Source organism: Chamaea fasciata, unplaced genomic scaffold (assembly GCF_029207755.1).
Source record: "Chamaea fasciata isolate MVZ Bird 193981 ecotype frontalis unplaced genomic scaffold, bChaFas1.0.hap1 SCAF_4, whole genome shotgun sequence".
Taxonomy (NCBI): Eukaryota; Metazoa; Chordata; class Aves; order Passeriformes; family Sylviidae; genus Chamaea; species Chamaea fasciata.
In genome coordinates this window covers 54,684,923-54,712,818 of record NW_027094089.1, presented here as the reverse complement: position 1 = coordinate 54,712,818, position 27,896 = coordinate 54,684,923, and the positions used below count along the sequence as shown (strand labels likewise).

The following is a 27,896-nucleotide window of genomic DNA, read 5'->3' as shown; positions in this document are numbered from 1 at the left end:
CTTCTTCTTATAAAAGAATTTACATTACTAAATAGGATTAATATCAAATTTCTACAACTGAAAATATAAAATATGTTAATTTCCTTTTCTTGTTAAATAGTAAATGACAGGCCTGCACTTGTAACTGACAGAACAGACGTCTACTGATTACTTCTTATTTTCTGGTAAGGGAAAAAAAAGTACATCTTTTTATCCACTTTTTTCACATATTCCTTAACCCTGCATATTTCCATTCAAATGGGATTACAATCAAAGCCTTCTCCATTATTTTTCTTACTATTTTTTTGTTTTCCCCATACATCTACCACAGAGAGATGAGCCAAGCCTGCTTTCAGGTACAGGTAAAACCACTTTTTACCAGATTAATTTACTACCTACAGCCATATCACTATTCATCATACAAGCTGACAAGCATAACATTTATTTTTCCCTTTCCAACATTTTACCTCTGTAGACCAACCAGTCCTGCAGGGTCCTCACCAAGCCATGGTCCTCTGACTAACCCCAGCAGTATTTTACTGTGATTTTGTGGTCAAGGAAATCAACAGAGAGTGCATTGGACTAACTGCCTTCTGCATACAGACTTAAACTGAAACCCACTGAACAAATAAATCCATGTTCCTTTAGGTATTTGTTAGAAACTGGAAATTTCCACTACAATATCAAGCAAAATTTTAAAAGAGATGTCAGAAGAAATATGCTTCCTGGAAATGGCATTGCACTATCATTATCAAATACAAATATTACAATTCTTTTCCAAGGACTATAAACTATTAATTATCATCATGCCTCCATGAGAACTATATAATCTGCTGTAGCATGACAGCTAATGAAGTACAAATCCAGCATAATAATAACACAAAATCATATCCTAAAAATACTCACAAATAATTAAGTAGTTGGGACCTTGGAGAAAATATCAAGCATGTAAATGTTGTCAAGCACTGGCAAAGTAATTTTTGACATAAGCCTGAATAAGAAAAAAAAAATAAAATTCTTAGAAATTTCTTAGAACCTAAAAACTATCATCACCAGTTTACATTATGTTGTTGTATCACCACACCTATTATGAGCCTGAAGTTTAATTCCAAATTGATCTTAACAAACAGTGTTTTAATACTGAGGGAAATGCAGAATTAAGAATGGGTTTATTCAAAGATTTTGTTAGCGTAAATAAATACTGACAAAATATTGAGAAAAATATATTTGCAAAGGGAGAAATTCATAAAATTACAGGAAACACTCTTTTTAATGCTTTTTTTTTTTTCCAAACCCAACATTGAAAAGCAGCTTTTGCAATTAGGATTGCCTGAATCTATTTAATCACTGAGAGAGAACATATAATAAACAGATTATCCTAGCTATTGTTTTTGTCACGTAGCTTTACTGTATTTCCTGCAATACATAAGAACTGTCTCACTTGAAACCAAATATTTAAAGTGCATTTTTCCAATATAGCCTACCCTTATGTCATACTAATGGACTGAAAAAACGGACTCACGTTGTGTGTGCAAATTAAAGCAACAAAAACATGACCGTTATACCCAAGGACTAAATAGACACACATGCAAATAACATGCCTTGAACTAATTTAAACATTAACTGATTTTTGGGAGGAAAGAGAGCTTCTCTCAAACTTTGATCTTCCCTTTTTTTCATGTAGAGAAAGAAAATTATTTGCATTTGTAATTACTTTCTGAACACAAAGAATATTCACATAAAGATCACCTTCAGCCTTTACAGGAAACATTTCCATTTTTTTTAACACTTTTGAAATTGTTACAAAGTATTTCCATCTTCTCCAGCAACAATGTAAACAAATTAAGTAGATTTATGTATTCCTCTACTTTAAAAAAAAAATTAAAAAGCAAGTTTCTTTACACTCTGAAACGAAACAACATAACTAAGAAGAAGCAGCAGAATCTCTTACAACATAAGAACATAAGCATGGACACAGAAAACAAACTTCAAAATGTAAGTAAGCAAAGTACCAAGAAGGTGAAAAGCTGAGAATAGATAGAATGATAAAGAAAAAGTTTCTCAAAAAGGTTTTTACTTTCAGTCTTTCTAAATTCTGTAATTTAAAGTAGTATGAGAATAGCCATTTTAGCAACCGTCTTAGAGAACACCACCACAATGTCAACTGTTTCAGAGATGGCATATGGAAAAAAAGCACATGATACTTACTACTTACGAACTGCACCAAAATCAAACTAATCTAATTACAACAGCTAAACCACTGCCAGTGAATTAACCTGATAAATTGTACTGAGAGACCTGATAAATTCATTCTTGTTTAATTCTTGTTATAATAAAAGGTTCTGTATCAAATATTTAAAGATCCTGAGAAACTGCTGGATAACTATGAAAAATGTTAGGCATGGTGGAAGAACACTTAGAATTTAAGAACCAAAAGAAACACAACAACAGATGGGGAAAATTATAGCACTTTATCCCAGGGATCAGAAGAAATAATAAAAAATAACATGCAAAGCACATTGTCATTCCACAGTAGTACAACTCATGAATGCTACAGGTTTGAGCTAGGCAATTAACATACACGGCTTGTCTTTGTACAAAATATATTTTGTTAAAATGTTGAAGGATTCCTTTTAGTAAAAGTAGCACATAGCCACATAGTAAAGCTTAGTCTATCAGCAAAGCTGCTGAAATCAAGACACTACTCGTGGTACCAAACTCTTCAATGCAGTTTGTCATCCATACAGAGGTTTTTTTACAGGGTATCACTACCTTGGGGAGAAAGTGTTGGACTACAACTTTTTCAGGAAAAACAAAACGTCATGACCAATACAAAATCTATGGAAAAGAATTTTGGAACAAAAAGCTGGATGAAGAAATTACACAATAGGTATTTACATATGCAGTCACAGAAGTACTCTTCCATCAATAGCAAGTTCATTATATATGCATACATGTTCGTCTTGCACCTGGACAGAATAAATTAGTTGTTACTGCACAACAGACAAATCCTGCATCTTTTAAATTACATTGGCTTGCATATCAGAGGAAGTATGCTGGTAACATGGTTACCATTAGTATAGACTACAAATAAAAGGTGGAAATAAAACTTTGAATGAATCATTTTTGATAATGTAATCATGAAGCAAAAAAGTTCTCAGAGTATTTAAGCATCCAGTCACAATCTACAATTGACCAAATAATTGTGGGGCTTTTTTTTTCTTCCTGTGCCTCTTACAGATTTACACAAAACAGCCCCAGGAAAGAGGAGTATGTATGCACGGCACTTAAAGAATATCCTGATTCTCCTACACTTCATGTGACAAAATGGCACAATGAATCTCTGTAAAAATATTCAATTGAAAGTCAGTCAAGGACAGAAATGCCACTTTGAATATTTTAAAGTATCTAGGATGCATATGACACAGATATAATTTAGAACCAAAAAATAAAACCCTAATTCTTATGGAGCTGACAATATGCAAGACAAATCATACCTACCTTTTTTTGATGGGACAAAGCCTGAGAGTTGCAATGTCAGAGAATAAATAAAAATGCATTCAGAAAAACCTCTATTTCATGGTCCTCCCCAATTCCTTCACATAGGAACACATAATTTTCCTCCTGTGTTACAGTAAGTGAAGGATTGTCCAGATTGTGAGGACTCTCCTGTGAGTAATGAGGGCCTCAGAGGATGCCGACGCACAGGCTGAAGGGAGGAAAAACTACCATATACCAGTCCATGGCTGGTTGCACCTAGAATGGTAAAACACATTCCTTCCCCTCTCTGGCTGCCAAAAGGAAGGTTCCTGCCTTTTCCTTTGCATTCCTCAGCCAGCTGATGATGCATCCTACTACTTCCTAAACTAACAGATGTGCTGATGGAGAGTTTCCTCACAGTGCTTCCTCCTGAAGAGCTTTTCTTGATAGAGGAACAGGCATAATGGAAGTGTTGTGGACTATAACAGTAGGGAAAAAACAGAACATTTACAACTCATTTGACCCACTTGGCGCTATAGGCTTTTTCTTTTAGGAGATGGTCATTTGCTTTCATGTTGGATTGTTATCCCCATTATAATGCTCTTGAAATGTAGCAATGGAAAACAGACAAATTAACATCATCTGTCTATCAAGCATCTAAAAGAAATTACATTTTATTAACTGTAAGCAGAGAATTACTAAAATTGATGATGATAAATCACCATACACTTGACATATTTAAAGCAACTATCTTTAGTCAAACTACAAAAAACCCTGTAAATCTGTAAACTACAGACTTCTAAACAACTGCTGTTCTGAAGTTCTTTGCTTTTCTATACACTTGACATATTTAAAGCAACTATCTTTAGTCAAACTACTAAAAACCCTGTAAATCTGTAAACTACAGACTTCTAAACAACAGCTGTTCTGAAGCTGGTTTGCTTTTCTACCTCTGTACTGCACACAATAGTCTGCAAAAACCACATCTGCCAAGCATCAAAATTTTACCTTTAGCTCACACTGGCAGAACTTGTTCTAGAATGTAGCATAGTAAAAACCGAGTTGTTTTCCAGTTAGTTTACTGAAAATAACTGTTGATAGAAACAAAATACAAATTTCAGCTTAAAGCCTTTATGAAATGATAGTAAGCAGCATAACATACACATTGGTTTAAAAAATAAGATGTGTCAAAAAAATCAGCAAGTAGAATCAAAAGGTGACTGAAATTTGATGATGAGACTGCCAAGGGGCAAAACAGTAAATCTAACAAAATATACAGGAACATATTTTCCAGTCCTTTTATTTTTTGCTATTGACTCTCTTCATAGGAAGAGAACAGACTGATTGAAAACAAAAAATGTTTCATGCAAGATACAAAGCATTCAATAAGTAGAGAGAAAAAAAAAATCACAAGAATTTGAAAATCCTGGCTTCGAGCACCGTATTGCACCCCGTGGTCTGAGAAACCTGTTTGAAATGGTTGGTACCAGAGTCTCTGCACAGACGTGCTCTTGACTTGGATTATACATTTGGACTGTGGAAGAAGAGGTACAGTTTTATCCAGTGCCTGAAAAGCAACACCTGATGAAAAATATGAGCCTGACAGGTATTTAATATGGGCTAACTTCCACCTATGAATGATTACCCCCAGTTGATAGGGAGTCATAAAAGCTGCAATTTTATACTTTCTTTTCCCCTAGTGCACAATTAGACTGGACCCATACCAAACCTTTTACGGAAAATTAACCTAACAAGGTGTAGACCTAACAGTATGGACACTGTCCTGTCTGACTTAGCTCATGAAGCAACCAGGTGCTGGAAGCAGGTGTTCCAGCCCAGCACATAACTAGAAAGGAAGACATGCATGTGCATTCTGAAAGTGAAGGTGACGACCAAGAACATCAGCCCACTGCACAGACTCTGAGGCGACTTCTTGTTGGGTAGTGTAGATAACAGTGAAAGACTGAGGATTTATTGTCCCAAGAAATTACAGACCAAGGATGCCTGAGCACCTGCACTAGTCCATTAAACTGGGGGGGGGGGGGACACGCCAGGAACCAAACAAACACAAAAAAAAAAACAAATAAAAGGAAACAAACAAAAAACCAAAACCACAAAAAAAAAAACAACAACAAAAAACCAAAACAGCAACAGTAGCAAATCCCTATAAAATACAGCTTCATACATTTAAACTTACTCTCACTCCTACATGCATGAATCACTGCTTTTTGTAAATCTTTTTTATTTTGTGTTGATTTGGGTGCCTATCACATAAGCTATAAAAATAAAAAATATTATAAAACAAATAAAAGAAACTAAACTAACCAGAAGAACCGTAAAAAAAAAAAAATCCAGTCTTTTAAGGCTGCTCAAGGAGAGGGCTTTTTTGTTATTAAAACTGCAGTTGAATTAAGTGTACTTTATGTTAGGTATGAACACTTAATGAACAGGCTCTTTCAAAGAATGAGAGCACATTAGCTTCTTCCATAAATACATATCATGTCTGAACCAGTCCAACTTTAATTTTGCTTGGAACATCCCATCACTACTACCACTGTATTTTGACATAGTTAGCATTTAGTAGTTCTTCCAGTTAATCCTTTCTTCACTTACCTACAAGAGCCCCAAACATATCACCTTAGATGGAAACAAATCATTCACAACCACAGAAAGCCTCCCCCTGCTTTCAGCTCTAACAGCACTTGGTTCAAAGTCCTCAACTTCAAGGCTTTATCGCAAGGCTAGACATGTTACTCCAGACTAGAGATATTTCATTTTATGCCTTCCTAGATGAGTACATTTTTCCCTTTCTCTCCACTTTCCTCTTTCATGCTCATTTGTCACATCCATCTCCCCCTACGCAGGAGACTGGTAAGGCTGTTGCACGTTGTTCTCTTTTTTTTTTTCTCTTCAGAGCTCATAGAAAACTGTTCAGTTGAGCACCTGTTCAGGTATCCTCATTTTGCCTAATAAAAACATCTCTCAATCTTGCCTTCCATCTTCAGTGATGATCATGCAGATGTCCAAGCCACTCATGTGATGCTCCCATCCTTTCCAACTCTTCAGCACTGCAGGGCTGTGACAGCACCTGGCCTTGAGAGCATACACTCTCTTAAAGGACGTATTTTTTTCTGTACCTACATTTCAGAAAACACTTTATAACCCTGTTTCAGAAACTCTGCAGCCAAACTAACAGTATGCACTAGCAGTTCACAATCCAAACAACTGATTCAGCTTTGCCTACTGCCAATTACTTACAATAAATACACATAGAAAAAAGGTCACCTTGATGAAGATCATAAACCACTTGAACACTAGAATATTTTCTAATCAGTGGTGCAGAAGTATGAATAGTTCAGCACTTGAACAGGACAAGAATCCATCCAGCTATAAAATTAACATTGTTGAGCTGGTTAATAACACGTGGCAACACTGCAACCATTTTCAAAGAGATTTTTGTAGGCTGAACAAAAAGAAAAAGTTAGCAAAGATTCTCAAGGTGATTAACATGTGATTTCTTTGGGTCACTAGCTGCCAGAACCACGATTGATAGCTCTTCTAGAGGAAGTACCTCAGCAAGCTGTACCTCAGCAAGCTGTACCCCAGCAAGCAGACCCCTACTCTTCACTCTGGTCTGCAGGCATCCCCTGAGTGTGGATTAAAGAAAGTGAGAAATGCACCAGGTACTGCCAAGATCATTTCTTTCAATCACCTAATGTCTTCCGTAAGTCTCCCATCCAACTAATTGTGAGAACTAACCACATTTAACTGATTACATCTGAAAGACAGAACAGAGAACATGGCTGCAGGCCTTCAGGGAGACACACATTACCAGGGTGAAAGCATTTTTATTGCTTTGTGATTTCGCCATCTGGAGAACATTATGGTATTAATGTGTATGAAATTATTAAACATTAAAAATGCTTTCTAAAAGCTATTACTGCCCTCTTATTAGGCAAAATTTGAAGATGTGTCCCATGAAGATTACATTGTTCAGGTTTAGAAAATTTGTAACAAAGAATTAAATATTAATGTGTCATTAATATTTAAGAGCTGAAGAACTAGGGATCACAAGCGAATAAAAAGGGTAAGTATAGAAAATGTGGTCTTATGAGTTCAGCAACAGTTTATACAACCTTTTGCCACTGAAAAAAGGTACTGAAGATAAATAATAATAAAAACAATAAAAATACTTCAGACACAGAGGTGCACAGGAAGCCCCAAGAAAACTGAGTTTATCTTAAAATCTGTCTGGTGTCAAAGCAACACTTTAGACAATGGCATTCAGCTGCTCAGCAGTATGGGGTAACACCAAAGGAAGAAGGTAGAGCACCATCTTCAATGCACTATCATTGTGTGAGGAAAAACAACCTGGTGTCTCACACCCTTTCAATTCAGGATGGAGTGCACCACAGATTGGCACAGCATTAACCTACACTCCACCCAACCTTCCAGTTGTCAGCTTCCTACAAAACTACAAAGCCTTTAAAAAATTGTAAGACTTTCTCTGGAAATGTAAGACTATAGAGGTAGTATTCTTAAGAAAATACATATATTAATTTAAAAATCTGAAAATTTAAGGAAGAGAATAGAACTAAGAAGTGTCCATGATTGAAGCAAGTAGCTTACTTAAAAGCTACTTTTCTGAGACCATGGTGGAAAAAAAGCCACAGAAAAAAACATATTTCCTCCTTAATAACCTCCAAAAGTGATTAATGTTTCGTGCACTGAAAATGACATCTCCCCTTTGTATGTGTGTTCAAACCACTGAAGGAAACATTAACAGCCCACATCAATCCTTTAATATGTTTGCCTTGCACATCTATTTCATTAGCCACATTTTTTTCTTTTCTTTTCTTTTAGACAGATCACATTTTTTACTGAAACAGTTTCACTTCCACAGTACCATGGAGCAATTTTGTAAGGTTTTATAGGCTTTCATGTCACTTCAAAAGCAGAGGCAATAGTCAGAGGAAAAATTTTACTGCAAAGGAGACCAAGTGGCAACAAAACACAAAGGGCAAAGTTGTAGAAAGAGACAGAGGATGAAGACAATGTAAGCTCTGATCAAGGAAGCAATTTTATGGCAGAAAATAAGTCACTATATTCAGAATGTGACATACATTTAATTAAACTCTAAATTGAAGAGACTTCCCACAAAGTAGGTTAAAGAGATGTATACAGAGAGCAAGTGCAGCAAGGCAGGAAAGAAGACAGACTTTCTCTAGAGGGGAAAGGACTCCTCTTAAACCAAACGCCTTGGTGAGTTTCCTGTTCCTACATGGTTTTGTGTCACCCAAAAGCAGAACACAAAAAAGCTGCTGCAGACTGGCAAATCCAAGGGCTGCATCTCTCCTACAAGGCACAGGTTCCGTGCTACAGCTGTAAGTGAAGGACATAAAAATATAGTGATTTCTATCAGGGCAAAGAGAGAAGGTGGACTGATTTCATCTCAGCTCAGAACACCCTTCATAAGCAGTATCTTTAACGTCTACACGTACTAAGGGCCCTCAGAGCTTCCTCAAGAGTTTTATGGCTCTTCTCATCCTTTGAATGCCAAAAAGGCACTGAAAACAGATCTTTTCATACCAAAGGATATATCAGCATGTAACACAGATCACTGCAAGCAGACTCCAAAGACAGTTTTAGGTCTACAACTTGCATTAACTTATTTACTTATGGAAAGCTAAGTTCGGCAAAAGTTGACAACTCTCTTCCAAGAAAGTTGCGAGAGCTGGCAGGAGCAGACTGCTTCTACACTGCAATGACTGAGCCATTTGTTTGGTATCAGTTGCAGGACTGGTGCCAACCTGAACACGCAGGCATGAACAAAACTGCCTAATGAATACAGGCACACATAAGATTTAACACACATATATTTACTACTTGTAATTGAAGTTTATAAGCTCTGAAGAAGCATCAACACTGGAAAAAATCCATGCATTTATGCAAGTCTTGTTTTCACAAGAATATGATTGCCAACCTAGCCAAAAACCTCTTTTAAGATTTTGTATATTATTTTAGATATTTCAAGGAAATTGCCTCAAGCTGTTACATTGCAAAGCAGTGGCATGCTCTTTTCGTGTTTGTCACATATATATACATATCTACATACACACAGACGTGTGTGCACACATATACATATATACTTGTTCAACCTTTATTTCCATACACAATCAATTTGAATCTTCCACTTCAATTCTTCATGAATTAAAGCCTTCATGAACAGTACACAGTAGATTTTTTTTCTAAATTAGGTATGAATTCATAGAACAAAAGGACCCGTATTATAAAGTCAACATGTTTTAACCAGAAACATCAACTCTGCCAGCAGACTCCAGTATTTATTTCTTATTTGTCCTTGCTACAAAGGGTGCAGAGCAAAATGGGAAACTACTGTATATTTGTCTTCTATAGATGTTCAGCTTTAGATTCACATAATAGATTTGAAAAAGGAAGTCCAGTGTTCAAAGATAATCCTTTGGGGGTTTCTGGTCATCTACATGTTTATTTGGAGTAATTTAACTAACAATGAACAGCAGAAAAGAAAGTGGCAAATGACAGAGGATAAGGCTGAAAAACCAAAAGATGACTTCCTTCTAAGATGCACTGAATTGCTTCCTTTAGCTGGAAATAAAGCCGTCAACAAGTACCATAACATGACGTAGCTCTTTGCGAAATGAATCCTTTCTTGTTCACCAACCATTTGCCTGCCAGGAGATATAAGTAGACTGGACACAACAGCTGGCATTTTCCACATGGGACATAGTCACACAATACATTCCCTCTCACAAAGAATCACAAGGTTGGAAGAGAACTTCAAGGTCGAGTCCAACCCAGCCCTAACACCTCAAATAAACCATGGCACCGAGTGCCACATACAGCCTTTCTTTAAACACATCCAAGGATGGTGACTCCACCACCTCCCCGGGTAGACCATTCCAGCACTTTAGCACTCTTTCTGTAAAAAACTTTTTCCTAATTCCAACCTATATTTTCCTTGGTGCAGCTTAAGACTACTAAAATATGACTTTAAGCTCATACTACCATAGCATCTGCCTTTGATGTGGAGGTTACAGTGGGAACCAGGAACATTCCCTTTACACAAGAAAAGGCCATTTTTGGCTGATATTGCAGCATGATGTTTAGGATGGCATAGTTTTCCAATAGCAACAGGATTAAACAATGCAACTACTATACTAGCAAATTTTAACAGAACTGGAATGTTCTGCCAGTCAGGAGTTCAGTAGGTGAAAACATTTTAAGATGACACTGACTTGGCAGTACTAACCAACTGAAAAATGGTGATGAATTTACAGAGTGACATCGCCTTAAAAATGATAAATGGAATCCAGAGCCACAGTAACAAGGCTGAACATTGATCATCACAGTAGAAATTACACGTAAGTTCCCACACATAGTGCCCTACATAATCCTGATCGTACAGTTAAATAAATAAAAAAAGAAACTGAGACAAATGAAAGGAAGGGTGACTAAGGGGATGAGAGGATCGTGAATCTTTATACCTCATCAAATTAAAGCTCAATAGTACCTTATCAATATGGATAGAAGGGAAAAAAAAAGAGCTTTTTAAAGTAAATAACAATAGCTCGTAGAAGAAAAAAAAGCTGCATATTTGCCTCACGTAAGTTTAAAGTGCTACTTATTGAGGAAACTGCATTTGTACAACAATATGTCAGAGGCACAGTACAAGTAAAATGGAAAATCCTATTATTTTAGACAGAGCTCAATGTGTTTATAAAAAACTAATGGTAGAACGTTTGGAAGGTATCTTAAATACCTCCTCAGAGTCTGTGAATTAATGGAAATTTCAACCTGTTCAATACAAGAGCATTGCTGGTTTATTATCTGTATTGATTAAAAGATGACAAAAACTCTATTTAACATCTCTCATTATTATGTCTTTTTCCCCAGCAAACAAAGAGTACCAGGAAACATTTAAAAATTTCTTTAAACTGTTTATAAAAAAGTAACAGAGCAACTTTTAATGATTCCATTTTTATACTACTCACCACATCTTCTTTTCCCATATAACTGAAATACTTAACCCAGCAACTGTTTTATTACCTATCTACATGGTCATTATGGATATGACAAGGGCAAAAAGTTACTTCATTTGTACAGGCTAGTATCTCCTCTGCAGAGAAGGCTGGACCAAACTGACTAACATAATTATGATCAAACAGAAATAACTAAATAAAACTGAACAAGGAAAAAAAAATCCCTTCCTCCCCCAAACTCAGGGCATCACATCTATTTTTATTTCAAGTTAGAAAGAATTCAGAGTGTACTTACACTGAAGGTAATGTGGCTATTAAAACTAGTAAAAACATCAAATAGTTTGTTTTTGTTGGCCCCATCACAGATTTATGACAAAACCTTCAAAAAAAATCTTTTTGGAGGCCATTTCCAAGGAAAGCAGTAGGTCCCTAAATGATGTTTAGCAATGAAAAATTAACAATTAAGTGGTTTACTAAAATTATGAGTTTAGTACTAAATTAAATGTGTTGTTTATTGTTCCAATAAGCAAAAGCAAAGTTCTTTCAAATTGAGATGGGCAGGAAGTTCCTGCAGTTCTGGAGTTACTCTGCAGGAATGCTACTTCTGAAGCATATTTTCATATAAAAAAGGAGGTACAGCAGCATTCAGAACTATGAAATATTTGACTGCTCCAGCACTCAGGAATATATTTTAACATGATTTTTCTGAGGTCCTCAGTTAGATTTTCCCCCTTCTGATCTCACAATATTTTATCAGCATTTTATCAACACTATACATAGCTAATGAAAATCCTATTCTGATCAATGTGGACAATTAAGTGCTTTCAGATCCCTCAATACACTAGCAAACACAGGCAGTAAGTGAATACTATAGGAAATAACTGCATATTTAACAGAAACATAACATTCTAATGTTGTGTTCCCACATGGGGATGAGGGGCCTACATTACCAGATAGTTCTAGGCACAACAATTGCTATAGTAATAAACAGTCCCCAGAAAAACTGGTAACAAACTGACAAGTATTTAATGGTCTTTACCACTTTACTCCCTGAAGTGGAGTAAAAAGGCAAATGCCAATACCCTGCATTATACTTAAAAATATAAATAAACAAATACCTCCACACACATAGGTATATACAAACATCTACACACACAGAGAGAATGCTAACACCACATCCTATCTTCAGGCAAAATCTCACGAAAGAAGTCCCACTTGTGTGGATGAAACCCAGTCACAAGCAGCTGATTAGTAGTAGCTGCTTTCTAACTTGCCAAACTCAAAGGCAAGTCAGTCTGTCATTCCAACCCACCTCCTTCCAGTATCTCCCTCTCCTGCTTTGAGCATTCACATAGTCATAGAATTTTCATGGTTGGAAGAGACCTTCAAGATCAAGTCCAACCATCCATCCAGCACTACCACTGTAACCCATAAACCACATTACTCAGCATCAGATCCAGGTGCATCTCCAACACCTCCAGAGACAGCAACTGCACCACCTCCCAGGACAACCTAGTCAAATGCCTGACCACCCTAACAGTGATAACTTTTTTTCTAATATCTAATGTAATTCTCCTGTCTCAGCTGAAGGCCACATCCTCTGATCCTCTCACTGCAGGCACAGTAGAAGAGACTGGCTTCCACCTCACTACAGCCTCCTTTCAGGGAGATGCAGAGAGTGATGGGGTCCCCCCTGAGCTCCCTCGTCTTGTGATTAAACAAATCCAACTCCCTCAGCCATAAGACATGTTTTCTGGTCCTTTCATGAGCCTTGTTGACTTTCACTGGATAAGCTCCAGCAGCTCAGTGTCCTGGAGTTGTGAGGGGGTTAAAGCTGGACTTGAGGTGCAGCCTCAGCAATACCAGGTACAGGAGGATGATCACTCCCCTTGTCCTGATGGCCACACTATTCTTGGTTCAGGCCAAGATGCCATTGGCCTTCTTGGCCACCTGGGCACATGCTGGCTCACACTGAGCTGGCTCTCAATGAGCACTCCCAAGTCCCTTTTTGTCGAGCAACTCTTAAGTCAATTCTCCCACAGCCTTTAGCACTGCATGGGTTTGCTGAGACTAAAATGCAGAACCGAGCACTTTGCCTTACTGAGCCTCATGCAGTTGTCCTTGGTCCACTGATCAAGTCTGTCCAGGTCTCTGTACAGCCTTCGTACCCTTGAGCAGATCAACACTCCCACCCAGCTTTATGCAGTCTACAAATTTACTGAGGGTGTCCTCAAATCCCCACGTTCAGACCATCAATAAAGATGTTAAACAGGACTGGCACCAAAATCAAGCCTGAGGGAACAGTGCTAGTCATCAGCCACCAATTGGATCTACCTCCATTCACCACAACAGTCTGGCCCAGCCAGCCAGTGTTTTACCCAAGAAAGAGCACACCCATCCAAGACATGGACAGTCAGTTTTTCTAGGAGGACTAATAATAAAGCCACTACTGTTCAAAACATTTCTCCAGCCATGAGTTAGGAAGCTCAGGCTAGGCAAGTTGATAAGCATACTGCAAAAAGAAGGACAATCTTAGCTCACTCAAGGCTCTCCACACCACAAAGACCACACATATTTTATATGTCCCTCCAATGATAGAGTTGCCACATTCAAGCATATATGCCAGCATCACAGCATTACTAGGAATTTAAGAATAGAAATGTGTTTATTCTTGGACTTAATAGACTAAAAACTAAGGCTAACAGAATTGGAAGAGGGGATATGAGCACCATTTTCTACAGCAAGGATGGAGCAATGCCCAATGCATAATTTTGTTACATAATTCTTTCTTGAAAATAAAAACAATAATCAATTTTTGCAAGGACGTAGCAGACACACTTCATAACTCTAAGCAAGCCTCAGGCATTAAATCCCACAAAAGAAATGCATATACACTTACATGGCCCTCTTGGACACCTCAGTATTATATTTTTCAAAATTATTTTTTACCATTTGACCATATTTTTTATTGTAGTCAACTACTCTCAGTCAGGTGCAGTTTTTCCCCCTACCAAGTGAATAAAAAAGAAACCACAAAAACATAGCACAGAAGAAAATAATGCAGAATACTAGCATCTGCTTCCATTCCTTTTTGCAGGACAGATTCATACCTAACAGATTATTTAAAAGCAACAATTAAACATATTAAAAGCACATAACAAAACTGTTTCACATACTGAGTTAAGCACTTTCCTAAAAGCTTAGTCATCAGCTACATTTGTTACAGCTAAATTCCCTGACTTCTGAAACTCACTGCACTTCAGAAAATTTAGCCCCAAACTGATGAAAAATGGCATAAAAAGTCATTGTGTTTTGTCATGATCGACAGTATGAACTTGTGCAATCCTAGTAGGATAAGAGCTGGTCCATAAAATGGGCCTTTTCCATGATGAACAGTCATTATGATAATAGGTGCACTACAATGAGCAGCAGTAAAGAAAATACTTTCAAGGAAGGCTAAAAAAGCTATGTTAAATTGAAGGCAAAAAAAATACATATATACAGAACAGAAAGACACAGATCTAACTGGAAACATAAATTTAAAACAAACTGAAAGCTAAATTCTTGAGCTTTACAGTAGAAAGACTGCAGTAACTACTTAGAAGCACAGCTTATTCTCCAAAGGACTTTCACTGATGCCCTAGAAAGCTTGGTCATTACCTAGGCACAAACTTTAAACATATGCATATGTACATATGCCCATTTCCATGCATGCAGAATTACAGTGTATGCCTCATGTAGCAGCAAAGGCCACATATATTTCCACTGCACTGCAGCCACATATAAGACTAAAGAAATGCTGCATTTCTTCAATGCATTTGTTCATACACCATGAGGAGCTCATTCACAAATGCTGTACTCAGAAAGGACCCCATGAACAAGCATCTCTCTTATACTACGAAATACAAAGTCAAAAGAAGCTGTGTCCCTGGTGATCAGATTTTTGTCCTTCAGATGTTAACTTGCCCTTGAATGTTTGTGAAAAATAATTATAATAATTTTTTTTAAAAAGAAAAAGTTTAGGAACTCAAATATTTTAAAAGCACTGCAAAGCACTTTAAAGCACTCCTGAAAGTATAAAGTCCTTCAAAGTAACAAGTACGCACACATGAAAAAAACAAAAAAAAACAACCAAACAAAAAGCTTACCAGCCTATTTTAAACTTATTAAACTGAACAGTTTCAAGTTTCTAAATAAAATATCACAAACTAAAAATTAAAACCAAACAATCTATCCAGTCAGAACCTCAGGTTTCAGCTTGCAGTATTGAACTGTATAGTTAAACCAACACACTCCAGACTTATTTTAAGGCTTTTCAAAAATATTTTAAGTGTTCATTTTACTAAAGGTAAAACTTCAACCAATGTGTTGAAAGTGTATCTCAAGAGTACTACATAAAAGATAATGGAAATGTATCTCAACACCACTACATTTTAAAAAAAGCTCACTCCTTTCCCAGGTTCATTTTAAGACTAAATCATACATAAAGCAGCACTCAAGAAGGCTGTATCAGCTATCAGGCAGCTTATCCTCCTCCAGAATTTCCTAAAATTATATCTCTAGTTCAAGATGTTCTTTATTTTCGAAAGTATACGAACGCTTCAAAAGATTCCTTACAGGCACGCTAAAAATCTTTGCTTAGAGTAATATCAGAAGCTAAAAATATTGCAGTGGTGGTGGAACTATACATTTATCTGCTCCCGAATTCCAACTATGTACTAAAAAGTGACCACCCTGGCACTCATCTTGAGCTTAAATCAGTACCCAGCACTCCTCAAAGCTGGCAATTCTTGCTACAATTTTAATACATGAGGTATTCTTCAAGTATTTTGTGTTATGCAATGCAATGAAGTAACTAAATAAAATAATATTGCATAAAATATGGTACAGGAGCAAATGCTGCTGATGAGTTAATATATGTCTTCTCACATAAGAACTGAAAAGAGCAGGCAAGTGCTTTGGTAATGAGAACCATAAAATAAAGCAAGAAGACTTTAAATGATCCAGCTACATTTTATGCCTAGTTGTTTACCTGAAGAAAACTCCCAAGAAAGGTACTCTTCCAAAGGAAGAGTATCTAGAGAGTTTATTCTTCAAAAAAATGACATATCCTGCTGTAATATTCCCTTAAGTTTCAAGAGTACACTTAATAAGCTTTTATTTCATATAATTTTTGTAACTACCTTTGTTTACAACTTCCAGCCTCTCTCTTTGGTGATCATTTTCTGTTTCAGTAGAAGAATGACTTTTGATCTCAAAAGATGTGAAGTTGGAAAGTCAAAGTCAGGAAAAAGTTATCTCTGCGAGATTTTTCTAAGCTGGGATGAGAAGAGATAGAAAGAATAGCCCAGAACAAGTAACAAAACCCATCTACCCTGGGGGTCAGGAGGGAGCAGGAGGAAATAACTTGTGGACTAGCTGTGTCCTTGAGAAGCCTAAACACACTTCCAGTAACTCTCTATTATCTCATTTCCACTAACCATTCATCTTCAAAAAGGCTGAAGTAGGACAGTTTAATAAAACTGTTAGTCAAACATGATCAATTACCACAATCAGATCTGTACAGGTGAAACACAGTTATTTTAGAACTCATAGGAAAGAAAAAACTTTGAAAGCATAGGTAATTCTGAAAATATCTATAGAAACCAATGCTTCCTGTGTGGTTAGGTTTACTTGATTTTAAGGTATAGAAAATTATTTCAGAAAAAAAGTAAACATAAGGGTTTCATCTTGCTTTGTTTCCTGAATTCAGTTAAAGCTGACACTAATGCAGTTATTCATCTGTTCCTCTCATTTTAAAAATCAAGCTTATTCCTTGTACGGTAATAGGGCACTGTAAAGACTGATGATCTGATGGGTTTAAATGAAATATCTCTCACAATGGTTGTGCCACAATTGCATTAGCTCATGACAAACAATTTAAAACAATTGAATACCTAGACTTCTGCACTACACATCTGTGAAAGTACCATCTAGATATATTCAATAGCACAAAAATCTTGAGAAAGTATTTCCAAGAAAATGACAGCAAACTTGAGAGGAAAAAATCTAACATGGTTAGCATTAAATATTCAGAGACACTGAGACATGGTTCAGGATAACCACATGCAGAACTAAGGACACGTTTCTAATAATTTAGGAATTTTTTTTCTTCTTGTCTTTGGGATCCTTTGGTAAGTCAAACAAGAGCTTATTCTTAAAGAGGAAAATCTTAAATATTTGCTTTAAGAATATTCAAACATTTGCAAGTGAGGCAAAAGCTGTTAGCTAGAACCACTTAGTCCTCCACAAAAAGGGCTGCTGTTAGATAAAAACACATTGGAAGGAAGGTGTAGCCATGCATTCTTCATACCAGGGACATGAAAACATGCCCCAGAGTCTTTCAGCAACTTGGTAACTCAGCACCAGGTGTCACAATTATACACAGATGTAAAACTCCAAAAGGCACAAGTAATATTTCCTCTTGGAGCAGAGCAGAAAACACAGGATGCTAAACCTGAAACCAAGACAGGAATGTAAGAGATCCTAGCACTCAATCAGGTGAGAAATGGCCCTCTTAGCTCTTGGGTCCACAGATCAGATGCCCTCATCCAGTGAACCACAGCCATAGGCTTGTGTTTTCTTCTGCACATCTCCATGGTAGCTTTGGGAATACCATCCGTCACAATGAAGACATCAAAAGATGGTATCTCCAGCTCTTGCTGTTGGGCTAAACCACACGAGAAACACTTATGACTCAGGAACTTGTCAGTACCAGGGATGATTGCCTTCTCACCATGACATTCCTCAACTTCCCAGCCAAGCTGATCATGGCAGGATCAAGAAGGGCTAAGAAGACAAGGAGCCCCCAGGGTTCATGAACCCAAGAGAGGCAGTGTCCTAAGGCAGTCTCCCACATAAAAGAGCAAATTAATGACAGGAGGTTATATGGAGAGGTGGAGAAAGAGCAGAAAGTCTGCACAGCACAGTCAGGTCTGGCAGCTCAGGCAAGGACCAGACAGTGCCACACAGGGCAAGAGTAATGACCCAACTTAGCACCATGGTTACAGCAACAGGATATGCATGTAAGGATTTACCATTATTCGTATCATGTACACACAGAAACACTATACTACAATAGTATGAAAATATAACTCATTTTTCTAACCAGGTGAGAACCACATAAAGTAAAGAAATTTGGTAAGTACAGTTAACATCATTAATCACATAGAAATTGGTAACAGTTAAGATGGCACACAAGCAATCCTGTATCAGAAAACGTCCACTTATGCAAAAAGTTCTAAGGCCTCTGGGATCATCTGATTTCTCTTCATATACCCTCAGAGATCTCTACTGCAAGGGTCCACTCTCCTGGGCATTTTTATTCTAGGATCATTGATAGCTCACTCTATGCTTTCATAAGTTTTGTTAAAGTATTGGCTGCATTTATGTAACTACCTAATGACACTGTCCAAATTCAACAGCTTAAGTGGGGGTGGGCACTGCTGCTTCAAGATTGATCATCCCAGTACTTAAAATGAGCAAAATACTATCCTACCATCATCAAAGGCACACACACCTCTAATGCTTCTGTTTGGTGCAAGGTTGAACTCAAAGCTTAGTACTGATCTTCACCAAGGAGAGAGATAAAGCATCAAATGAGAGATTAAAATACATCAGGAAGGAAAACTTAAATTAAAACAGAAAATATAAAATATTTTTAGAGGAAGACACATTTAATGGTTTACAAAGTTTTAGTACCACCAGAGACACTCAAAATACCAATGCACTGTTAAGGAAAGGTTTCTGAGTACACAGCTTGATCCAAAGAGGCATTTTCCCATGAAATTTACTGCAATATTTACTGTAACTACTGGGACCCAACAACAAATCGGATAATAGAGAGCTGTTTTAGTAAAAGAATGTTGCAGTAGTGAGACTGTATTCTATGGTTGTCCTTGAACATTGGAAACAAAGGGGGAAAAACAATTGGAAAAATAGATCTATCATTTATGTAGCCTATTTGTATGTACAAAGTACCATATTTCCTTTTAACATCAACATTTACAGTACCAAAGGATCAATACGATAGGATGCATCCTGTACAGGATCCTTTGAAGGAATGTAGTTTTTAACTCTAAAGTAAACATTGCAATCACTGGACTTCATAATCCTTATGGGTCTCTTTCGTCTTAAGATATGCAATATGATTTTCATCCATAAAAGGGGGAAAAAGCTATAAAAAGAAAAGCTTTGCAATCATTTAAATATATGTTACAAATACACCAATGAATTTTCTTTAGATGTTTTATGTTGCATTCAACATTTTTCATTTTCTAAAAAAACACATTCTTTGATAGTATTTACACCCTGACAATGTCTTCTTTAATTGTTATAGCCACTTATTTCATACATAGTATTTTATTTAGTCATTTTATGGAACTACATGATTTGATCTGTTCAGATCTCAGGTTATAAACTACAAAACGGTCTTCTGAAACCCAAAATATACTTTAACAAAACGGCGGGGGTGGGGGGGGAGTGAAGAGAGATAAAGCAATCAGCCCTTTATTTCAAATGGTGCTCTATACTCAAGTCCCTATTAAACAGGAAAATGAGGAAGTACACAGCATCTCAGCTTTTTATCTATATTTTTGTTTTCAAAAGAATAGAAAATATATTACTCACTAAAATCAAGTTAGTTTCTTCATTCCTTTAAAATAAAAATATTTGAAGGCCTCAAAATTAGTGGAAGAGAGTGATAGCTTGAAATACGGATTCTGAAAAGAAATCAAAAGGCCCTTTTGATCCTTACTTTCTGATTTGGAGAAGCAGAAGATGCTATGATCTTACAAAAGCTAACAGACTTTTTACAGAGATACTTTGGATACATTTGTCAGGTTTATTATACCTCAATAATTACAGTATCATCAAAACTAAGGATAAATTAAAACATAATCAAAAAAATATACCAGAACAAGGGTGGAACTTCTGTAGGAACAAAACAATCCATCCGAAATACATTTCTAGAAGATATCTTCTCATGAAGCAAGAAAATGGTTTAGATTTAGGCTACAATTGAGCTGCTGCTTCCAGACATTTTGAATCTAAGCTGCTGTCCAGACAGCAGTTTGACACTTCTCTGGATATAACCACCTCTTTTTCTCCTGATGCTAATGCTCAGCAAAGTAGATCCTGCCCCTGTTCCAACTCACTACAGGGCTGCAGAATAGGACAGCAAGCAAAAAGAGATACTAACCTGAGTGTCCTTCTCTTTCTGTCCTCCATTTTTCACAAGGACCCTAAAAACATTGTCATTAGATTCACTCTGTTAGCAATCTAACGACTAATTCTTTTTTTAGAGTGGAGAAGCTCCATCAGCAGAGACAGAGAGAGGCTCATCTCCTTAGCTGTGAGTCACTTGGTATGTGGGAGACCCAATCTTTAGCCCTGGCTTCAAACCTGGAGGAATTAGAATTTAACTCTAGAAAGCTCAAAACATAAGAGTGACTCACTGCAGGCTCATAAATTTCTTTTTTTTCTTATTCATTCTTACAACAACAGCAACAACAACAAAAATTCCAAAATTCTTACCTGTCCTGTCAGGAAGCCTATTATATATATAAGCTAGCATATGCTTACTGGATAACTCTAAGTAATAGCAGAACAAACCCTGACAGGCAGCCAGTCAATTACACCAGCTGAGCCACCCAGCAAAGATCAAGCTTTTCAGGTTTTCTCAGCAAGTCTTTGACTTCTCCATCCAGTTCTCAGAAAAGAAATCTAGTATAAAATAAGGCAACAGTGATTCAACTCTTCTGGAGGTACAAAGTTCTTATGAATTTTAATGTAACTGTTTCCAGTTTACATTGGTCTTTACCCATACAGACAAAATACAAATTATCCATCTTACCAAAATCAACTAAGTTCACAATAATCTTGCAGCTCAACAGGACTCAGTTAAATACTTACATAGAACAAGAGGACTTCAGGACAAAAGTGCAACTGGCTATACAGGAAGTCCTGGTCCCCAATTTTAGATTTTGTACACACATATCTGAAGGAATGTTCCCCTTCTAGCACACAGAGCATTTCTGATATAACACAGGAATGAAAAAGCACACAGAAACAGTTTCAGTGCCCCAGGGGAAAAAAACAATCACTCTTTTCAGCAAATAATCTAGCAATGTGCAACATACAGATCTGCTCAGGTGGAGTATCATACTGTTGCACAGCACAAACCATGCCAAAGCACAAATGCAGCTTCTCTTTCCAGACACCCCATTTCCCTCCTTCCCATCTAAATAGGTTTAATGCTGGGATAACATCCTAAGCAGCTTTGTCTTAATCATCTGCATTTTCCCAAGCAGCTTCTGCACTGGCAACAAAGTCAAAGATTCTTCAGAATCAGACAGAAATACTGGCCAGAAATTAGTAGGGACTATTGCAATGTCCAACACCTTTTTTTTTTCCTTCTCAACACTACTCTTTATTACATAGACCTAGGTCCTTCAAGAGCAACTGACAACCAAGACTGGTGTCACTCTATTCCAGATCCCATACAAGCATGAAATTTTTTCAAAAAGTTTGTTTTCAGGCCTCACTCCTACCATGAAAAGCGGAGCTTCTGGGCAGTCATATAAACCAGTCTCCAAAACTGTATGTTTTTGTTCCACCCCCCTTAAGACCAGTGCCTGGAGCCCACAGTTCCTCACATTCAACATCAAAATAAATTATAACCATGATAAAAATATTATCAGTTTTCTTCCCTTCCACAGATTTCTTTCCAAGTCAAGCCATAAAAACAAAACCAAAACACCTTCCACAATACGACAGTAAAGGCAGAATCTTAATGCTGCCATCTGATACAGATCAGCAAGCATCACATGCCCATAAGGACTGGAAAATAGCTTTGTACAGACACAGCCCAAACACATCAATGTGTAAGATTAGGCTGCTGATGTACCATGCAATTTGGACGTCTGGTTAGGAACCACTAGTCCCATACAGTTCTACATGGATTTCCATCAACACCATAAATGCCTTCCCTGCTCTGCCAGAGCAACAGATTATCTCACAGAGATGTGTATTATATCACAGAGGCATATAGAACACTAAATAGTCTCAAAAAGCATCTTTCTGTTGTGAAGTAAAGAAGATTCGCCTCTCTAAGATTTCTACCTAATTAGTACAATAGTATTTTCTTTCGTTAAAATAAAATTACACAAAACTAATTATTTTTTCTGACTTTCTGACACTAAATACCACATAACCTCTTTCTGTGGCCCATTTAAATGATTTTTCCTGATTAATGAGGGAGTGCCACAAAAGCAAGCACATGATAATATTAAAGAATTGGTCAAAATCAGTGAAATAATATTCATCATATTAGGTTCCACCCTTTATCCTTTCTTGTAGTTGTATGCTCAGCCTATTTTTATCTACAAAGACGGTCTTGCAAATAACCAAAATAATTCCAGAGAAACCAGCATGAATTTTAGTTATGGCATTGCAGATAAATTTCTTGGGTACTGCAACCGACCCCTAATACTTTAGAAAATGCTCCTATTGAATGAAGTCATTTGTTCCTAAAATTACTTCAGCATAGGAAAATTTGTTACACTGCACGTGTTCTTAATCCATTTTAACACTGTTCTATGCTAATAAAAACACTATTAAAGTTGTATCATAGAAAGGCAGTGTAACAAATTTCATTTCTGTACAAAAAAAAAGCCCCCAACCAAACAACACCTCTTCCTGCTTTTGTCAATGATGAAATTGAATAAAATACATCTGAGTAATTAAGAAAATACAGGCAATTCTTCATATGTCACAATATATTTTAAGATACTGTGATGCAGACCAAGCAGATGTGCCTCATGCTTATCCAAACTTGAAAAGATCTGCTTAAAACAACTTGTCCTGAATAGTATATATATATGTATCAAATACAACAACTCTCATGTCAAGGATTGCTTGCATAGCAACTCTTACAACATGGCTGTAACAAAAACTGTAAGAAGCAAGTAGAAATAAGTATGATTACAGCAATATGCTGTGAATGTTGTCTTCCCTTTTTTCCTTAGAGTCTGCAGTTCACATTCTGATGCAAGCACTGGAAGATAATTAAGGTGGAAAGAGATTCCAGATACAGCTACTTACCTTGCAAGATGAAGAACTCTGTAAACAAAAAGCACACTACAATTTACACTGTCACCCACCTCATAGGACCAAACGCACTGAGTTCCTCCAAACCTCCGGACACACCTGCCCACTTCCACATCCTCATGAGTAGTGTACATTTCTTGAAGGCATTCACCTATATGTGGCACCATCCTCCGGAGAACTTCCCGGCTGAAGATCATTCCTGGCCCTCCCATGCAGAAATTTTCTCCAGGCTCCAGCCCCAGTTTTCCGAGTTCTTCAATATTACCCAGACCAGTCTGCCCCAAATACAGAGGTTTACTGCTGTTCAGTGAGCGAAGAAACTCTTCCAATTTTTCACCTGGCAAAAAGACAAGATCATTGTTATTTCCCTGACGACTCTGCCAGCCACCTCTTTTCCTGCACTTCAAGCTTTTATAAAAAATATAACAAGTACCTGAGACGGTCAGAAGAAATCACCTCCAAAGCAATACCCTACACCTCACAGAAACCATTCTTGGACAAGCTCACAGGTTTTTTAAAGTTAACCTTACAATGACATTTTCCTTCCAGCCAAAAGCTGGAATATGGTAAAAACTTAATTTTTAACAGTGAACTTAGTCCTGTTCAAACAATACTGATGGAAAGCATATGCTAGTATAAAAGTCCCTAAAGTTGGACAATATAGTTCCAAGCTGGGGTGGAAATGGAGTGGATGGGAAATACCAGGTAAGATTTTAATACGATTTATTTTTGAAAGTACCAGAGCAAGTCTAAATTAACTAAGAAAAACACAATTGATTACCGACTAATCCTAGGAAAGAAAGTAAAACTCCTGCTAGTTTCAAATGGTTCCAGTGCTACAATGTTTATACAGTTTCCTCCAAATCCCTCAGCAAGTTATTTTAGGAAACTTTGTTCAATATTTATTTGAAATTAAAAGTTTCTGGACAGGTTTAATTTGGTATCATGTAATCGTTTAAAGACAGGTTCACTACAACTTCGAAATGAGCTCAAAGAAAACACAACTTTGCATCTGCAAATAAATGTTTATACATATATACATGTGTGCATCTGCAAGTATTTGACAGGTGAATGACAGCTGATGGGCGGGCAGCCTATTAAACGACTCAAAATTAAGTGACAAACAGAAGGGTACAGCCACTACCAATGAACTCACAACACTGTAAGCAACCAAGTTCACAACCTGGGCTTATGCTTTCAACTACCAGCTTCCCTTTCCTAAGCCCGGGACACGGCACGAACAATGCCAGCCTCAAGAGCAGACCAAAAGGAAGCAGGCACGGAAAAGGAACATCACGTCCTAACGGTGCTATGAAACTCGCACGGGAGCAGGGCTGGTGCTGCCCGGAGGCACCCGCTGCACTGAACAGCAGCTTCACTCGGAGCCCGCGGCGGCTGCGCCCGCCCAGCCCGGGGTCGAGGCAGGCGGAGAGCTGGTACCGCTGACAGCAGCCCCACTCCCGAGGAGTCCCGCACCGACTCCACCGGGGGGGCCGGGGCGAGGAGCGATAGCCAGACACCCTGCTGTCGGGTAGTGGATCCTGCACTGTCCCGCCGCCCGCTGCGCCCGGTGGGACCCGACCCGCTCCGCCGGACCACCGCGGAGACTCGTCCGGATGATCGCCACGGAAGCATGGGCGGGTACGGCAGCACCGGGACCACACACCCATCCAAGGGACCGCTCACCGTGCCCGGTGTGGGCCAACCCGCAGTTTTGGCTCCCGAAAGAGTAGCGGCCTACGCAGACACGGTCTTCCCCGGGCACGTCGGGATTCCCTCAGGGATGGGGCGGCTCCCCATGCCCCGCACACTGGGGCTGGAAGCGAACGCCGGCGGGGCGGTGGCAGGCCGAAGGACCCCATGCTCTCCCCGCCCCAGGCGGGAACTGAATCTCTCCCCGACCCACCGTGGAACTCCGCCGGGCTCCCAGACACCGCTCCCCTTCGTCCCTGCCTCCCGTCGGCGGGATGCACCCCGGTCACCTTTTATGTAGACGTCGTCGTCCGCCCGCATGAACCACTCGTACTTGTCCAGGTAGTGGTCGTGCATGTACTTAATCATCATGAAGGACTTCTTTTGCGGCGGATAAGAGTCGTCCACTCCCGGCAGTGCGACGACGGGCAGCGGGGGCATCCCGGGGGGCGCGGCGGAGCCCTGGCTGGAGAAGAACTCCACGCGGCCCGGCACCGAGGGCGCCCACGTCCGCTGCGCCGCCACCGCCCGACTGCCCAGGTACTTCTGGGCCGTCATCACCCCCACGTAGAGGAAGTTGCGGGGCTTGGTGCAGCCCTGGGTGGCCCCCCAGTCCCCGCTCCCGTTGTGGCTGCCGCCAGGCCGGCCGCTCCGCTTCTCGCCACCTTCGTCCTCCTCCTCCGGCTCCCCTTCCCCGCCAGCAGCGGGGCTGGAGACCGTGCCCTCCGCCGCCGCCGGCGGCAGCTCCCAGGGGCTCCTCCTGAAACTCGTGCCGCCCAGCACTGCCGCTGCCCCCGGCGGCGCCTGCTGCCCGCCCGCCGCCGCCGCGCCCCGGGCCGCCCCCGGCCCCGCCGCGCGGCCGTAGTAGGAGCAGAGGCTGGCGCCGCGCCGCTTCTTCTCGCTCAGATCAGCCACTCTTGGGGCGATGAGCCAGGAGGCGGCGGTGAAACCCAGCACCAGCCCCAGCACCACGCTCAGCCAGGGTCTCCGGGATCGCGCTGCCATGTCGCGGGCGGGGCGGCTCCCGCAGCAGCACTACCGCCGCCGGCGTCCCGCTGGAGGCGACCCCCGTGTCGCGGCGGCCTCAGGCGCGGCGTCTCCCGCCGCAGGTCCCTGCCCCACCGCGGCGGCCCGGGCGGCTGCGCTGCTCCCGAGTCAAACTTCTGCGGGCGGGAGGGCGGCGGAGCGCAAGCGGCGGCGCCTCCGCTCCGCTGGCACCTTGTCCCCGCCGCGGCTGGTCCCTCCCTGCCCCTCCCACCGCTCAGCCTCCTCCGCCTCGGCCCCCGCGCAGCGCCCGCCGCCTTCCTCCGCGGCTGCCGAGCGCCTCACCCCGGAGGGCGCCGCCGGCACCCGAGCTGCGCCGGAGAAGTGGCGGCCACCGCCGCCACTCCGGAAGGAAACGATTTTTTTAGATGCCTCTCGTGGATACCCCGGACCGGCCCCGCCACCCGCCGGCGACCCTCCTGCCCTCTGGGGCGGGTGCAGGGCGGGACCCGGGGCCGCCCGCCGGGCGGTGCGGAGGGGTGGGGCTGCCCCCGGCAGCCTCGCTTATCTCTCAGTTCCCCGGTGCGTCCCGACCCGATGTCGCAGAGGGCGAGGCCGGGGTCTCATTAGCGGCCGCGGCTCCTCAACATCCGAGGGCGGCCACACAGCGCCGGACAGGACCGTTCCGCCCGGTCGTCTCCTCCAGAGGGGTGGTCGTGGGAGGCAGGTCCGGGGTGTCGTGTCGAGAGGAGAGAAGCCCTCTCCGTTGCCCCCGCTCTGGCCTCTACTTTCTGCCGTCGACGGTTAACAACTCCCCAGCTAAGAGTGCCTTTTCCTGTGGCGTGGGTTCCCACGGCCTGAATATATCATTAGTATTAGTATTAGTAGCATTATTGGTATTATTAATATTGCTTTGGTTCTCATGAGCTCCAAGATCCTGGAGCATTACTTCCTCATCCTCCTGACCTCTGGACAACTTCTTGGTAAAAGCACTATCCACAGTCCAGGATGACTGACAGCAGGAATTAAACGTTCGGGACACTGTGCTTGTAGGGACAGCTTAATCTGTGAAGTTTGAGATTGCCTGCATATCCTCCATATTTATATGTATCCCTTATTGAACTGTGCAAGATGTCTATCTCCCACAAAAGCCATAAATTGGTCCTCACATCCATCTGTATTTTCACTGAAATACATCGATATAACAGATCCAGTAGCAGATATTTAATAATTTTCAGCAAAGCCACCTATTTTGTGGCGAATCTGTGGCATTGTCTATTACTTCTTGTGACTTCATCAATTGTCAAACACGTTGTCAAGATGGGAGGAGGAGTATCGAGGCTGGTGTTAGCAAAAGTACGCGATTAGTGAGAGAAAAATTTCAAGCCTTTTTGGAAAAATACAGATAGCAAAGCAAGTCTACTCTGTGTAGTCTTTAGCTGTGAAGAGGTTACTTACTGAAGTAATTTGCAGTTTTTCCATATGACGACACCACATGCAGTGAGCAGGCTGTGTGCTCTTTGTGTTTTTGCGATGTGGAAGCATCAAGCTCAGGAAACAAACCATATGCCTTCTCCAGGACTGAGGTGTTGT

The 27,896-nt window shown here is 40.0% G+C and overlaps 1 protein-coding gene across 1 annotated transcript in view; it reads right to left on the bottom strand.

Annotated features, from left to right (window-relative positions):
• Nucleotides 1-26,324, bottom strand: part of CHSY3 (chondroitin sulfate synthase 3) — a 143,539-nt gene extending 117,215 nt beyond the window's left edge. The window contains exons 1-2 of the mRNA XM_066181626.1: nucleotides 25,610-26,324; nucleotides 23,681-23,964 (exon numbers count right to left, since the gene is read on the bottom strand). Coding sequence (XP_066037723.1) covers nucleotides 23,681-23,964; nucleotides 25,610-26,324 — 999 coding nt within the window. The remainder of the gene's footprint in view (nucleotides 1-23,680; nucleotides 23,965-25,609) is intronic.
• Between the last annotated feature and the right edge of the window lie 1,572 nt (nucleotides 26,325-27,896).